Raw genomic sequence first — 16384 nt, 5'->3', positions numbered from 1 at the left:
TTGCACTGAGAAGGAAGATTAACATTTCATATGACAGGGAATATTTTCAGTAAGATAAGCTCCTGAACTATTATTGTCACAACTTGGTTTATTTTTCATAGTATCTCTTTAGCAAAACCCCTGAATAAACAGAATTACACCTTACAGCTCCCAGTGCCCAGGCCAGCACCTTGCATGGCAGCTCCGCCGTGTGTGTGTGTGTGCGCGCGCTGTTTTGATTACAACCCTTGGCATACTGAAAGAAGCATTTTGATAATAAAAACGGTGAAAATCCCCAGCTTTAGTGTTTGAGTTAAATATTTTAGTAAACGTACTCAGTCGCTTTCCAGCACAGGGAAAAAAATGCTCGTGGATAAATCTTTAAGCTCAGACGTTTATTTTGAAATCTACAACCGGAAGTGTGGTTCAAATCACGGCTAACCTGACTGCGTGAAAGACGTGAGGCGGCGTTCGTCCAAACAGGAAGAAACTGTAAAGTACATCTAAGTGATTAATTTTGTCTGTACTTCTGGATATTTCTGCTATCACACCGAGAACTGACCAGTGGGCGGAGTCTACAAACTACTTTTCCACCGTGTTTGAGGACTGTGGACGGGTCCAGTCCGTAGTGAGCAGCACTGTTCGTGGGCTGACGCATCAGTAGGAGTGGAGGAAGGCGGGGGGTGGGGGCTGTCGCACAACTAGGCTAGGCTAGGCTAGGCGAGCACGCTAGGATAACAGCTTAAGCCCTCAGAAATCCCCTTGGAGAACTTGAGAAACTGAAGTGTAAAACAAAAAACAGCTTTAGCCTGATGTTTAAACGCCTGCTGCGAATCCACCGAGAAGCTAAAGTAACACAACAAATAACCGCCAAAAAAAACTTGCTAGCACTGCTAGTTAGCTGTCATCAGCGCTGTTCAACACATCCACAGCAGGGATGTAGCGTTAGCTGGGAGAAAAACAGCCCAACTTTATCTACATTAGCAGAAATCTAGTTAACTCACATTTTATGTTAACACAATGCTGTCATGCATTAACACTGCATTTTAATTAAAGCCGCGCTATGTGCGGTATAGTTCACGTTCCATTTAATAGTTTGTGAAATATACATTTTTGTTGGCGTGATTATTTTTGGACATGTTTTAGTTTTTGGGACTGAGCTAACTTTTAATTTTCGTGCTGTTGGCCAATGCGTCGTTAGCATGGATGCAAGGGAGCCTGGCAGCAGCTCGGAGCGGTTACATAATGGCAGCAGGTCGGGAGAGAAGCTGCTGAACGTGTGGTCCTCAGCCCGGCTCTGACAGCGGCAACCTGCTCCGAGAATCCCCCAACGCCCAGACAGTACAGCACAGAGCAGCAACACAGCAGCATGGAGGAGCTCTGAGCCAGCAGGGAGACAAGAAACTCAAAAACAAGACGGAGCATTGTTTTTCTGAAGATGGATGCAAGCCCGCTGATAAACGGTAAGAGATGCTGCGGGTGCGTTTACACGCTGCTGATGAAGATACAGCTCCGAGTGAGTGTTTCTGTGCGGATTGGAGGGAAGCAGCAACGTCGCAACAGGTGTGAGGAAGCTACTGAGGCCTGCAGCTGTGTGTGCTGAGACACATTACAGCAGGTTTTGTCGTGATTTTGAATTCTGGGTTGGGTCAGATTTGTTTTCATGCTGCTGCAGGTAGAAACATGCGGCCTGAGAGCATATCTGCACTAAAGGCCGCTTTACATAGTGTGATTAACAGATGGCCAAATCTGGTCATCAAGCCAAAACGGTGGTCCAGATCGTACTGAGACACTTAAATCGATAGCAAGTTTAGAGTGTTGGTGTCCAAAATCAGGCTACAGCAAAGTGTAGACGGTAACAGAAATCACAAGGGCAGGTTTTCAGTGTGACGCTCCACACTGGAAGGTGGAGGTACCAGCGAGACGGGAGGCGTTTAAGTGGGTTAAATACAGAGAGAACTTCCCCGTTGTCTCCCATTCCAGTCTCTTCTGGAAACTGTCGTTGGCCTCAGCTGGTTACATGACAAGTGACAGACGGGAAGTTTAAAACAGGCCAGTTTTACTGGAGTTGCACTTGTAAAGCAGGAGAAAATCGACTTTGTCATGTTTAGGCCTGCAACTAGTGTTTATGAAGTGCTGGAGGTGATGTCTTCATCTGCCTTGTTGTTTTTTTTTTTACCAAAATCTCTCATTTTCGGTTTACAGTCAAAGAACGTGCATCTTCTCCTTTAAGAGGCTAAAATCTGCAGATATTTGCATTTCCACTCTTGTTGCTTCTTTAAATCCATAGATGTGTCTTAACATCTGTCTGTTCTGTTTCAGGCTCATTTTTATTGTCTGTTTGTACTGTATTTGTTTTATTTAAACTTATTTTTAACTATTATCTATTTAGCTTTTGTATATAATCAAGCTTTTATTTATCCTTGCATGCCTTGTTTGTTTCTGTGAATTTGTGAAGTGGCTGCATCACAGGGATTTCTTATTGAATGATGGTATCTAAAAATGACTGAAACAATTGATTATGAAAATAGTGGCTGATTATTTTTCTGTCAAGTGACTAATTGTTTCAGCTCTAAAATATAGTTTGTGTTGTAACTGCTACACTATAGCAATGAAAGGGAAGTAAACAAAACCATCACCCACAAAATGAAAATCTGATCATAGTTGTCAAAGTGTCTGAACCTCGGGTGTCACATTAACAGCTGTATTGTAAAATGTCTTATTATTGGTGTGATGTTGACCGTTGTCATGGGGACAGCATCAGGCCAGTGATGCAATATTCACATATTGTCATGGCAATGCTGACGCACTCTAACGTGAAACAGTGTGAAATGTGACATGTTTATGATCAGATGATCTGAGTCAGAAAACTGCGACAGGATGAACCGGTGCAGGACTGACAGGCAGCCGTGTCCCTGCCCTCTGTGTTTTGCTCTGTGGCATCTGGCCGTTGTTGAGACTTGTGTTGTGATGTGTGACTGAAGCACTGTGATATCAGGAAGCAGAGAAACCACCGACGATCAGGGCATGGGCAGGAAACCACACTCTTCTTCTCTGGTGGAGAAAGTGAGCACACGTGTGGTTTGTTCCGTTTTCTGTCTGAGTTTTCTTCCCTCTCTGCTCCGTGGTAACTTCATTACAGGAAAACACCGGTGATGTTCTCTAGTTGTGCGATTCCCCACCAACCCCATCCAGAGACCAGCAGCACCAATGAGTGTGGTGTCCTAACCGTAATGTGTGTGAGTCTAGACCCTGGTCCAGCTCATCGCTTTGTGCCGTAGACCTCCACTGTTGTCCACACTGTTGTCCCAGTGTTGACCTCTGTACACTACTCCCCTTGCTTCTCATGCTGCTCAGAAGTACAACTGTATTTCTATAGATGCAGACAGGGTTTTAATCCAGAAATGAGACACATATGACACGAAACATTCAGAGATAAAAGAAAGCAAACGTCTACCATCACAATTATATGATTTAATACTGAACTACTCAGAAGGACACGGTGAGGGACTCAGGCCAAAACTAGAATAATGTTTAGGTAATTCAGACTCCAATTTCCAGCTGAAGGTGCTGGGCAGAGTGTTGTTACAGTGCAGCTGTATGGTTGTGTGATTTTAAAAAGCCTGAGTGTTTCCATATTGCCTGGGTGTGCACTGTGCTGGCATTGTATTGCCAAAGGGTCACTAGTGTCACTTTACACCAGCACAAGTATCTCTTTTAAACAAACTGTGGAGCATCTGACTTTTATCTTAAGGCTAGTGGCATGTATCTCTCCCTCCAACACAGTTTGGTACACATTGCCATACGTGGTTCATGATTAGATACAAAAACAGTGCAGCACAATTTGTAACGATATGATACGATACAGTACAATTTGGTGATTTTGATTTGATTCAGCAAATATTCAGTTTTATTTTAGCTTTTATTTGAAAGACTATATATCCATTAAAGCAGGGCTTATCAAAGTAGGACGGCAAGTCAGCCCGGACCCAGGCCACAACTCGTGTTCGGATCACAACAATACAATGGAATGAAGCGTATGTTTCCTACTTTGAAAAAAATGCTTTATACTTATAAATAATTTGCTAGTTTTGTAGAATATAGTCTATTTGGTGATCGCTCAAGTGGTCTTGGCCTAAGAGTTGGGCTAAATGTAATCATTTCCTGTTAACAGCCAGCGAGCATATGGCGTTTAACTTTGTCCTTTCCAACACGGACAAAGGTGGAGTTCTACAGCACAGACATGCTTCTCAGATTGTATACCAGACAACAAATGCAACATAAAACCAAACACAGCTGACAGCGACAGAACATCTGGTCAGGCTCGGTATCAGCAGACACCAGTGATGGAAACAGGTCAAGGAGTGAATCGTTTATCTCAGTCTGGGGTGTGGCCAATAAAGCTAAACTTGAACATTTTCTGGTTTTCACATTACTCAGAGCTCATCCTCTGTGTTTGTGTTGAAGTGCCTTTGAGCAGGGCAGCAGCAGGGTCAGCCTCCTGCAAACTGAACACCAGATGCCTCTTCACATCGCTCTCTTTCTGTGTGTTTATACCTCTCTCACCCGCAGTCCTTCTTGCTTGGTTACCGTTGATAAAAGGTCTTTCACCATGGTGATGGTTTCCAAGGTGTCCGATGGGTCAGTTATGTAACAGGTCAGCTAGTGGTAATGAGGCTCATTTGCATGACTGGCATTTCTGGCTGTGTGATGTTGACCTTCTCAGGAGAGTCGCTGGCCGCTTCCCTTTCTCCTGAAGAGCGTTCAGTCTACCCTGTTTATGTTTACACCACTGGCTTCAGTTACTGTGTCTGCACGTTTGCAAAAACTCTTCTAAACCACTAAATGTATTACAAACTCTTAAATTTCATGTGCAAAGGTCTTGAACCTGTTTTCACAGCCATGTTACTGTGGTTCTAAAGGTGTACTCACATTAACAAGGAAAAAGAGCTTGCATTTGTTGATCTTTGACTCGACCTGTGCAGAATTTCCATTGGCTGCTGCTTGAACTGATGAAAAGTTATTAGCCAATGTGTTTTCCCAAACTGTACAATAACAAGTGACCCTGGGATCTTGCTGTCAGGTATCAGCTGCAGCAACCAAGCAAAAACACAGTCTCTGAAATGTAATGATCCACAGCAACATGAGCATTGTAGCAAAGTATGTCATTATGTAAGAATGGTAACAGTCTGTAATATTTTTTAGTATATCACTAGTGTGGTGTAGAAGAGAATTATCTATGTAGAGATACTGCTTGCAAACCAATGATGTAAGATGATGTCATGGGGTAGGACTGGATAAGTCTGACTTCTTCCTACTCCGTTCAAGCATGTACTAGGTATAAGCACATTGATAATGGATTTGTGGATATGTGTGGAATTATGTGTGTTGATATATTGACTGTCGTTACATGTTTGAAAGAATAAATCAAATCAAAAATCAAAATCAAGATGGTGCTGTGTCATGCAGAGCCCCCTGGGGTTCAGGAGGGTAAATACTGCACCAGCCAGTTCAGACCCCTGTTTTTTCATGTAAACACACTGTAACTTCTGTCTGCCATCGACTGACACGGGATTAAAAATATGAACATGATCTCTTCATTGATTCAATCAGCGTTGTGCTTAGCTAAGTCCAGGCCGTATCAGGCTGAGAGAGTGGGCCTCCGCCCTCTGACATAGGACCCCAGACTGAACTACAGCTCAGTGTGTTGCTGGTTTGCCTTTTTGTTGCTCACAGATAGACGTAGTTAGTTGCAATCCTAATCTGTTTGTGTGGTTATTCTGATGACCTGTGAGTCTGCATCACTGTGCAACACTTCCTCCCCCCCACACTCTTGGGGCTGGATACTGAACCTCTTTTTTTTCTGTAACACTGCCTGAATTGTGTCTGTGGTGTGGAGGACAAAAACTGTCAAGCAGTGGAAGCTGCCACTGAACCTTCTGTCAGATTCTTGTTTGTTTATTGTGATTTGTTTCTGAATTAGGAGACATTTTTTCTCTTGTTACATTCAAACATTTAGATAAATAATGCAGTTATTTAGGCATTGTTGTACGAGTGTTCTCTGCTAGGACCACATGCAGAACTCATTTTAAAAGTTTGGATTACAAAGTAGAGTTTTGAAATCAGGCCTGATTTGGTATTGATACCCAAACATTTCAAATGAAACCTTGGCTCTCTGTCTACCACCTGACCCCACCCCATAGCCATGGACCCATCCATCACGCTGTGGCAATTCCTGCTCCATCTGCTGGAGGACGAGCGGCAGCGTCACCTGATCTCTTGGACAGGTGAGGACGGAGAGTTCAAGCTGCTGGATGCCGAGGAGGTCGCACGGCTGTGGGGGCTGCGCAAGAACAAACACAACATGAACTATGACAAACTGAGCCGAGCTCTCCGATACTACTACGACAAGGTACTGCTGATGACACTGTTACTACACTGTTACAAACACAAGTAGCTCACAACAGCAGTTACTTTCTAATTGCATGTTCAGTGCCTTGTTTCCATTATAAAGACGGTATTTGGTGTCAATCTGGCCTTGATCCTTTTGTAATTTTCATACTTGACAGAACCAAAACAAATCCTGACACATGAGTCAGACTTGGTTTAAAAGACAAGTGTTTGTGAGTCTGCCTCAGTCCTGCTGCAGGGTTCATGGTCATTTTGTTGTCGTCTTTCAGAACATCATAAAGAAGGTGAGTGGTCAGAAGTTTGTCTACAAGTTTGTCAGTCAGGCTGACCCTTCCCTCCCTGAGGGTGTACGCAATGGAGAGGAGGGCCAAAGGCGGGACCTCGACCCAAACAGCCAATCAAAAGGCCTCGGGGGCATGAGCCCAACCTGTACATCCAAGGGTGTCCCACAGGTACATTAGATGCCTGCAGGATACAAGGACACAGTGATTTTAATATGATATGAATCATCTGACTGGTTGGTTGGTGGGAAGATTGATTGATTTCTGTATTGATCCCCAGCGCTCGTCACCCAGCTGCTCCCAGAAAAGCTCCAGAAATGATTACATGAAGTCTGGCCTCTACTCCACCTTCACCATCCAATCACTGCAGGCTTCACCCAACCCACGGCCAATCAAAACAGAGCTGCTGCTACAACAAGAGTCCGCGCCAAAGGTCGACCACACGCCCAGAGAGGTGAGAGACACTTGTCAGGTGGTCCTGGACCAGAAGGATCACCTGTATTGATCAAACTAGTATGAACGATACTCAGAGGTGTGTAAAGAACCAAGTGAGGAGGAAAACGTGTGTCTGGGTAGAAAGACAAATATTTACTGACTTCCTGTCCGTGCAAATTCAGTCATCCAGGTTGTAATATGCTGAAAAAACATAGAAGAAATCATCTGGACGTAGTTTTAGGTAGAAGACATTTCATCTCTCATCCAAGAGGCTTCATCAGTTCTGTCTGACTGCTGGTGAGCAGGAGTTATTTATCCCCCCGGGTGGTGTTTCAGTTCCACGACGGCCAACAATGTGCCCTAACGACTGAGTTGTGGTGGTAAAACTATGTCCAGATGATTTCTTCTACATTTTTTCAGCATACTGACTAGTTTCATCCTGGCTGTGCATGATTTTTAACGCTCCATGGAATCCAGTCCTCTAATCTGAACTCTTTCTCCTTTTGTCTCCTCCTCTCTCATGCTTCCCTCCTCTCCCCCCTCCTCAGCTCTCTGTTTTACCAGAGTCTAAATCATCTGCATCTGTAGGTGGCGCTGTGGACCCTGCTCTCCAGGTGATCGTCACTCAGCCGTCTCCCTGTCCAACTCCGGCTCTCAGTCCCCAGATAGCAGGCAACACCACCAGCCAATCACAGGTCAGAGAGGAACTGAATGTATTTACCCAAGTACTGTTACTGAAGTATAGTTTTGAGGTACTTCACCTGAGTACTTCCATGTCCTGCTACTTCATCCTGTGACTCCATGTCAGAGACAGACCGTGTACTTTTTACTACACTACATGTACCTGATACCTTCAGGTCCAGAACCAGATGAATCAAACCAAACCCAGTAGAACCATCAGACTCTATTGATCCCAGTAGGAAATCCACCAGCTACCCAGCAGGATGGAAAGTACTTCCCAGTATAAGTATATAAGGTAGTTACCATCAGCTCCACCTTTACCAGCTGCAGCATTAAAGTGATGGACACAGTAATTAGTCACTATGATCCAGTATCAGAGACGTTACTGGGACACGGGCCGTTCTGCAGGACCAGTACTGGTACTGATGGTACTTCAAGGAGATTTTGATAGTAATACTTTTGTACTTTGTCACATTTTTCTTTCCCAGAATCCTCCTGTTCCCCCTCTGAGTGACCCTCCTCAGATTTATCTCACCAGCGTTGGGGACCCATCCTCCTTCACCCCCCTCATCCCCTTGGGACCTGTTGGGGGGTCAGTGAACCCCATCCCTCCCCCCCATGTATCACTGGGTCCCCAGCAGGATGATTGTGGGGGTGTCACCACCCCCACCGGCTTTGCTCCTCACCCCCCCACGGCTCCTCACCCAGCTCACCCCCCTCCTGTTTTCGTCATAATCAACCCCCCTCCCCCCCAGCAACACCCCCCCCCCCCCCAGCAACAGCAGCAAACGGCCATGGCGGCTGCTCTTCCATCTGTTGCTCCTCCTCCCTCCATTCCGCCCCTTGCCCGTCCTCCTCCTCCCCCCATTGTAATCAAGGAGGAGAACCTGCCGTCAGAGGAGGAGCTGCTGGAGATGGTGTCTCTGGAGGAGAAACAGGTGGAGGAGGTGAGAGGAGTTTTTAATTCGTTCAGTCAGTCTCAGCTATTGCAGCCGCTGTCCTCACTAAGCAGACCCTGGTTCAGCTTATTGCTCTGTGCCGTAGACCTCCGCTGTGGTCCACCAGTTATTAAACCGCCCAGTGAGCCACACCGCTGCACTGGGGGGCAGGTGTTGTTTCCTGTGCCAGTGAGACGGTAAAAGATGATCCAGTGAAGATAGACAGATTTATGTGTTTAAAGCATATCAGAGTCCAGTTTCAGTACAGTTGTGTAATATCTTACTAAAGTTTTTATTGTACTTTGTATGAACTTGTCTTGTTTAGTATGTTGCAGACCATTAAAATGAATTGAAACTACATTGTAGCACTGGTCACAGTGTAAATTCAGCTTCAGACCGGAGAGAACATCTGGAGGCCATGGTACACGCTGTGCCAATGGCACCATATACAGGCAGCATCGCGTCGTGGCTCGCCATGTGACACGTGTCTAGACTCACGACATGGCTCTTCTTCTTCTTCCAGGTTCCTCAGCTAATCTGTGGCTCAGGGGAACCAGACCCACCTCTAACCATCATTGAGAGCCCACCCCCTCCCTCTATGGAGCCCAGGGTCGAGCACCCTGCAGGGGAAGAGGAAGTTGGGGACATGCTAACAGGTAACAGGAAGAGTTGAGCTCAGTGAGTTTTCAGCTCTACTGTGTCAAATGATGATGATGATGTTTAAGGCAGAACAAGAAGAAGAGAGAGGCCCCATCACACAGTGTTGGTCACCATACAGTACCACCTTAGCTAACTGTCCTCTGGGGCAAACCATGGGGATTGTTCTGGGCAGCCTTCCCAAAAGGCATTATGCACCTATAAACTACCAGGAGTGGCAGCGGATAGTGGTGGGGGGGGGGGGGTTATTGTTACCGCACATCACAGTATTTAATGAAGTAGTCTGGCGACCAGCTTGGTGCCACGTCTTAGTCAATGTTAATTGAAAGCGGTATTAGATTTCATTTTATGTGTTCTATTGGAAAGATCTTTAACAGTCTCAACTTTAAAGTGGTGAAACTGCAGAAACTCTACTGGGCCACTTCCAGTCCATCAGCCTCACACACTGGGATGTCCTGCTACTGCAGTAAACAAAGCATCAGCTGTATTTTACCAGATGTGTTCAGGCCCTGTGCAGGTGCTCTGCGTCGCCTTGGTCTCGCTGCTCAGAGCTTTTTCTCTCTGTTATAACAAACACCTGTTTCTTTGTCTCCGTGTGTCTGTCAGGCCCCTCCATTCCTCTAGTGGCCTCATCCTCCTCAGTGGCGGCACCTCCGGTGACGACCTCGTCTGAGGCAGCTCCTCCCAAACCAAAGAAGCCACGGGGCCTGGAGCTGCCCTCCTCTCCCTCCCTGCCTCCCGGCCTCTCGCTAGATAAGGTCTGCAGCCTGCACACAAGGAGTTTCTCATCAGATTTCTAGAAAGTCATGACAATGAGCCTCCAGAACTTGGGGTCTGAACCCCGGCTGAGACTGTAAGCTGTCGTGTTTACAGGGGAAGTCTCTGATGTCACTTTCTGTTTGTGCTTCCTCTGCAGGTCAATGCAGCTGTGAACAGTTTGCTGGCTCCTGGATCAGCGGCTAACACCCTCACCCCAACGGTCATCACCTCCCACGCTCTGGTAAACACTCGGCTGTCTCTGTGCGACACTCTGGACTTCATCATTATCTTCATTAACTGATTCACTGTTTTGTCCGTAAGAAGTCAGACAGTCATAAAAATTTACCACAATGCAAAGCGATGTCTTCACACATCTGGTTTTGTCCAACCAACAATCAAAAATAGAGGAAACAGCTCCAAAGGCTAAGAAGGACCATCACTGGTTAGTGTGGTGGTGCCAGTACAGACAATGTAGTTACATTACAGACTGCAGGTGTGTTTTTGTGTGTCTGTCCAGACTCCGGTGCTGCTGACTCCCAGTCCTCTTCCTTCCACCATCCACTTCTGGAGCACGCTCAGTCCCATTGCGCCTCGCTCCCCAGCCAAGCTCTCCTTCCAGGTAATACACCGAGCCCACACACCTACGTCTGTCAGGCGTCAGCACCTGTACTACAGTGTTTCACATGATAAACTCAGCATGATACACATTTTCTCAGCACAAATCTCATCAATACAACATTTTCTGTTTCTCAACTTAAATTACATTGGTTTAAAACTAGGGAAGGCAGCTTTATTAAAGCCATTCAAGGTTCTTCACACAGGCAAAGACAACCATCAACATTAAAACAGAGCAATCAGAATTGGTCAGGGAATGGAAACAGTGCTGGGTTTCTGCATGTGTTTGGTCAGTGTGGCACTTTGTCGCCTCCTGTTGGAGCAGCTGAAAACTGCACTGATCACATGTTTAGTCAGCTCTAAATGATCAACTTAATAAGAACAGCCTGGTGTCCACGTTGGTTTTTCATGGCGCCACAGGAACAAAGTTGGGACATAAACAAAGAGGAAAGTCCCTTTTTGTCTGTTCTCGTTCTCCCTCATTTGAAGATGAGCCAAATTAGACTGACAAACCTTGTGTGTGTTCTCACACATATTATAAAGTATGACCGTAGCTTGGGTGAGGCTGTTTGTAGTTTCCCTGCCTACTCTGTCTGAAGTGTCGGCCGAAATAAAGAGCCATTTTGTTAAAGTACATTTTTCTGTGACATCGGTGGATCACAGTTTTCAGATGACACAGTAAAGACCTCAGACACAGCCCAACTGTAACACAGCAGCTTTATGTGCAGATAAAGCACTAGCGCAGCTTCTACAGAGACATGACACACATGGGTTTCTGCTGCACTTCAACAGACGTCTTTCGATAGAAGCTCTGTCTCCATCAGTGTAAAACCAGACACAGGATATAGACCAGTATCAGGCACCGCAGGCAGACTCAACGTTGGCAGTGTGTTCACTGAATCATTTTCTGGCTAGGAGTGATTGTCATCTCCTGTACTGACGACAGATATGTGAATTCATGTGCTCAGTAATAAACAGCTGTAGGTCTCTCTGTTGGTTGCCACCATCTGTGTGGTACCGGTCTTGCATTTCCTTTGGTCCCCACTGCATCAGCGGAATAAGAAACACCTCTCTCTCTCTGTCCCTCTTCAGTTTCCCACTAATGGCAGTAATCAGATCCACATCCCGGCTCTGAGCGTCGACGGCCTCTCCACCCCTGTGGTCCTCTCCCCAGGCCCCCAGAAGCCCTGAGCTCCCCTTCCGCATCACACAGCTCCCCCCTGGGCACAGAACTCACCTGACGGTCCCCTGGCCTCCTGGAGGGTCTGACTCAAACCTTGTGTTTAAGCAGCACTGTTTGACTGGTAAGATTGGGAGGTTGGTGTTTTATGGGGACTTTTCACTGGTGGCGCCTTTCACAGCTGGTCCAGTTCACACTTCGGTGAACACCGGCGCCTCTCTCCACACTGACACTTAGAACATTTTAAACGTGCAGAGAGCAGGTCGGCGTCCGGGCTCCGTCCTGTTAAAACCCGCCACTCGAACACTCTGACAAACAGGACACTTCTGTTGAAGCCAACCGATGACAACAGCACAGAGGGGTTTCTTCTTTCTTCTTCTATGGAGGGCTGCAACTAATTAACTCTAGCATAAAGGTTGTTTTTAACTCTTGCTGGTCTGTTCATGTTTGTTCAGTCTCCAAACACAAACATTCAGTTTACAAGGACAGAGAAAAGCCAATGTTTTCAGATTTTACTGGAGAAATTATAAAGTGAAATACATTGATTTAATGTGAGAACAGATGTTCATCATTTGTGGGTCGACAGACTGATTGAAGCCAGGAAAGACATTTTTAAAAAGGGATTCGACAGCTGAAAAGGATCTGAGCCTCCTTAATTTGAGGAATCAACTGGATTCACAAAGATCCGAGACTCAGACTTTTCCCGGTGGATCTTTCTGGGGCTCTTTCTTCATGGCTGTCTGTTTTTTAAAAGGTGGTTTTGTTTCCTGTATTCAGTGCACCTTTGTCTTTAGAACAACTGGACTGTTTTCACCACAGTCATCATGGCTCTCGACTGTGCAGGGTGTGTTTGAGTTCACCCCCCCGCCCCCCAAGACTTTTGCCTGTTGGGATGGTTCTTTTCAGCACCAATAGCGTAAACGTTATAAACGCCGCTGTGCTGGATTCCTTCAGAAACAGTTTTGGGCCCTTAAAGGGTTTTTTCTTTGCTCTTATTGGCCGCGCCTTTCAGCACATATGCATGGCCTGTTACTTGACTGAACGCCTCAGTGATGTTTTGAACAGCCCAGTCAGAGAGGAGCGATGATGTTTTTACACAGCCACGTTATTTCTCTACAAGCATCTCTATGCGACAGATTGTATATTTTCTAAAAGACTCTGACTCTGAAAAAGTTGAACTGAAGTCGTCCTGGGACCCGTTTGGATTTAAAGGTTTTATCAATGACGTACACACATTCCTTTGGCTTTAATTGTCAGTGTTTGTTTTATTGATGCACAACTGGACAAGAAATGTTTTTAAAGGCTTTGCTTCCTGAAGACCACTGGGTGATGACAGGCCCTTTTCAGAACAAACACATCTGCTTCAGATCAACTATCACAGAGAAGTAATGAGAAATCTGACATGATCTCATATTGGTTGTAACGAGTTTAACTGCATCAGCTGAAAGTGTGCGTCCTCAGTGTCTTCTTCACCTTCATCTGTCCATCGCTGACTGCACTGAGATGTATGTGAATGCATACATCTTTGGTGGCATGTTGCACTTCACTGTATAACATGAAGAGAATATTAACAGACTTATGTTGGTGAGCAGCAGCCAAAGTTCTGTAAGAAATGCCCAGACGTGTTCAAGAAGCAAAGCCTTTGTTGTCCAGTCTTGTTCTTTGAAATTCAGCGTTCATTCCAGACAGTAGGTTTGTGTTGTGTTGTTTTTGTTTTTCTGAGAGTTGTTCCTCAAAGTCTCAGATTTATGTCGTAAATCTGCACTGATGTTGCCACAAGGCGGCAGACTTCCACTGTTGTTTCCCTTTTTATGCTGGGACTCAGGTGGGATGAGCTCAGCCGCTGGATGCCAGTTTGTGCAGAATACTTTTATCCACAAGTTCTCAGGTGGAGAACTACTTGTAGCATGTGTGTTGAGCTGAAGCATGTTGGACAGGAGAGGGCTGGGACATGGATCTGTTTGGTTACACAGGTGAGAAAATGGTGAGTCACTCCAACAGAATCAGTGCATTCCAGCCTGCAGGTCCATTTGTGACCTAGGAAACATGACAGAGCTTTGTCAGCCAGCCAGTTGTCACCAGGCCACAAGCTCCAGGTGTGAAGGCAACTTGTGGCAGCATCAGAACCTGCAGATCAATCGGCCGCAAGTTTCAACACACCTTCAACCTTGTTTTTTCTTTTTCTTCCTCAAAGACCCAAAGTGAGGCTGAACCAGCTGCGTACGACAGGTTGTTTTTCTTCTACAATAGACTGTTGTTGTTGTTGTTTCTGATACTAGCTAAGCTCTGGTTGCTATGGCAACCTGACTTGACTGTTGCTGACCTGCAGGTTGCTTTTGTTGCTGAAGCTCCTTGTGATGGCAGTGTTTGACGTGTTTCTATGCTTCTGTGTGATGATGAGGCTACTGACGCGCACACTCATACACTCACACACACACACACACACACACACACACACATATATACACATAATGCATCCCCTCGCAACCCCCACCCTAACCTGAGACCAAGTCCTGGCCCTTTGAAGGGCTGAGGACTGACAGCTTGTCCTCACTGGTGGTTTTAGGCTAAAATGTGTCCAGACAACCGTAGGAAACGCGCGCACACAGCTGGACCATCAGGAACTGAGTGAAGCTGAAAGTCACTGTTTCCATCTCAGCTGATGTTTGTTTGTTATTCAGCCTGAAGTCATGAGTTAAAACCCGCCAAACTTTGTGAACGTGCTGGACAACAACATCCTCAGTTGTTCTGTGGCTGTGATGTTTCACTGTGGTGCCTCTCCCTCCACAGAAAATGGCCTTTTAAAAAGGGGGACTCTGCTGTGATTGGGGTTCACTTATTCACTCTGGAGTCTTTTTAGATTTAACATTTGTTAGTCTTACAGTTTCCAGTGTCTGATACCAGATCAGAGTTACAGCAGCTCAGTCTTTGATCATCATGGAACAGATCCAAACTTGATCCTGCTTGATCCAGATTTTATTATAGGAATACTTATTCCAGAAGTGGAGACGTTTATGTAAAACTATAAAAATGCGCTCATGTAATATTTCTTCTTCACATGTGGATTCAGCCTCAGATCAGTTCCTGATGGTGCGGTTTCCCAGCCTCTCAGCGGTGACCTAAACGCAGCACCAAGCCATCGCCTTCGACTGTTCTCTCCAGCATGACTCTATTTTTCTATCAGAGATGATGTGTTTATATTGTATGTGAGGTTTAAAGCGCGACGAAGCCTTAAAGATTTCAGCGCTGCAGCAAAGATGCATCTTCATTGTTAATCCAGTCTGCATCTTTCAGAGCATGAACATAAGCCATTTATAGTGAAGCTTACGCACTGAGCATTGGGCTGCGGACAAACGTTTGAGTCCGACACGTTTCACGTCAACGTTTCTCTCACCAGCAGAACATGAAGAATGTTTTTATACTGACTAGTAACAGTGGTGCGTTCTGGGTAACGTCCAGGCTCCCGTTCTTTAGGCTTGGCCACTGTCGGGGGTGATGTTTGGAGGGAAACTGTTTGCTGGAGGTAAACTGTAAGTTATTTGTCTCTTAACCCAGCCACTCTTGGATCATAAAAACTGTAACATAACAAAATAATCTATAAATGTGTTAGCGCCTTGATTGATTATTGATTGAAAAGTCCAATGCAGCCAGAGAAGCACAGATATTTTCTCCACAGTTGACTGTCGATAAGAGGGTTTCTTAGGAGCCAGCAGTTTCTAAAGGCCTCTTCAGGTGTGCACTGGAACCCTGAAGTTCTCAAGACTTCACCCGGGGAGCTGCATGTGAGAACGCAAATATCCGAGTCGGTCGACCCAGACCTTAAGCGGACTTTACTCTGCCAGCTTCCTAGTGCAAAGTCCACATAAGGTCAGAGTGAGCTGGAGGGAGCCCGTGTGAGTTCCTAGTGTCCACATGGAGCCAGTAGGTGTGGTGATGATGACGGAGTGTCATGTGACTGGTGCAAAACCTGAAGATTCTGATGGTGTTTCAGAAGGGAGAGAACAGGAACTGGATTTATACAGAACAACCCCATTTCCCCCCCCCCCCCCCCACACCCACACACACACACAGGAGCCGCTTTCATGTGTGAAAACGGCTTATCAATCCGTTTACTTGCAGCCATAACATAACAATCCAGTTTCAGGTGTCGACCAACTGGGCCCACTCACACCTGTGTCCAGAAAGTTTGAACAGATGGACAGACGCTCCCCCAGTAGGTTATGGACAGACGCTCCCCCAGTAGGTTATGGACAAACGCTCCCCCAGTTAGGTTATGGACAAACGCTCCCCCAGTTAGGTTATGGACAAACGCTCCCCCAGTTAGGTTATGGACAAACGCTCCCCCAGTTAGGTTATGGACAGACGCTCCCCCAGTTAGGTTATGGACAAACGCTCCCCCAGTTAGGGTATGGACAGACGCTCCCCCAGTTAGGTTATAGACCAACACT

The 16384-nt window shown here is 45.9% G+C and overlaps 1 protein-coding gene across 3 annotated transcripts in view; it reads left to right on the top strand.

The window, feature by feature from the left end:
• Positions 1–301: 301 nt before the first annotated feature.
• elk1 (ETS transcription factor ELK1) overlaps positions 302–16384 on the top strand; it is a 22660-nt gene continuing 6577 nt past the window's right edge. The window contains exons 1-10 of one of the 3 annotated variants that reach the window (XR_002276130.1): positions 302–1442; positions 6183–6391; positions 6660–6842; positions 6952–7125; positions 7655–7801; positions 9249–9381; positions 9989–10140; positions 10299–10382; positions 10659–10760; positions 11849–12060. Coding sequence is in view for 2 of the 3 variants with exons in the window: in XM_020614971.1 (XP_020470627.1) it covers positions 1418–1442; positions 6183–6391; positions 6660–6842; positions 6952–7125; positions 7655–7801; positions 9249–9381; positions 9989–10140; positions 10299–10382; positions 10659–10760; positions 11849–11947 (1308 nt within the window). In the remaining variant the exon portion in view is untranslated. The other 2 variants (XM_020614971.1, XM_020614973.1) reach the window with 2 other exon arrangements.

Source organism: Monopterus albus, unplaced genomic scaffold (genome assembly GCF_001952655.1).
Source record: "Monopterus albus unplaced genomic scaffold, M_albus_1.0 scaffold155.1, whole genome shotgun sequence".
Taxonomy (NCBI): Eukaryota; Metazoa; Chordata; class Actinopteri; order Synbranchiformes; family Synbranchidae; genus Monopterus; species Monopterus albus.
This window is presented reverse-complemented; position numbering and strand designations above follow the sequence as displayed.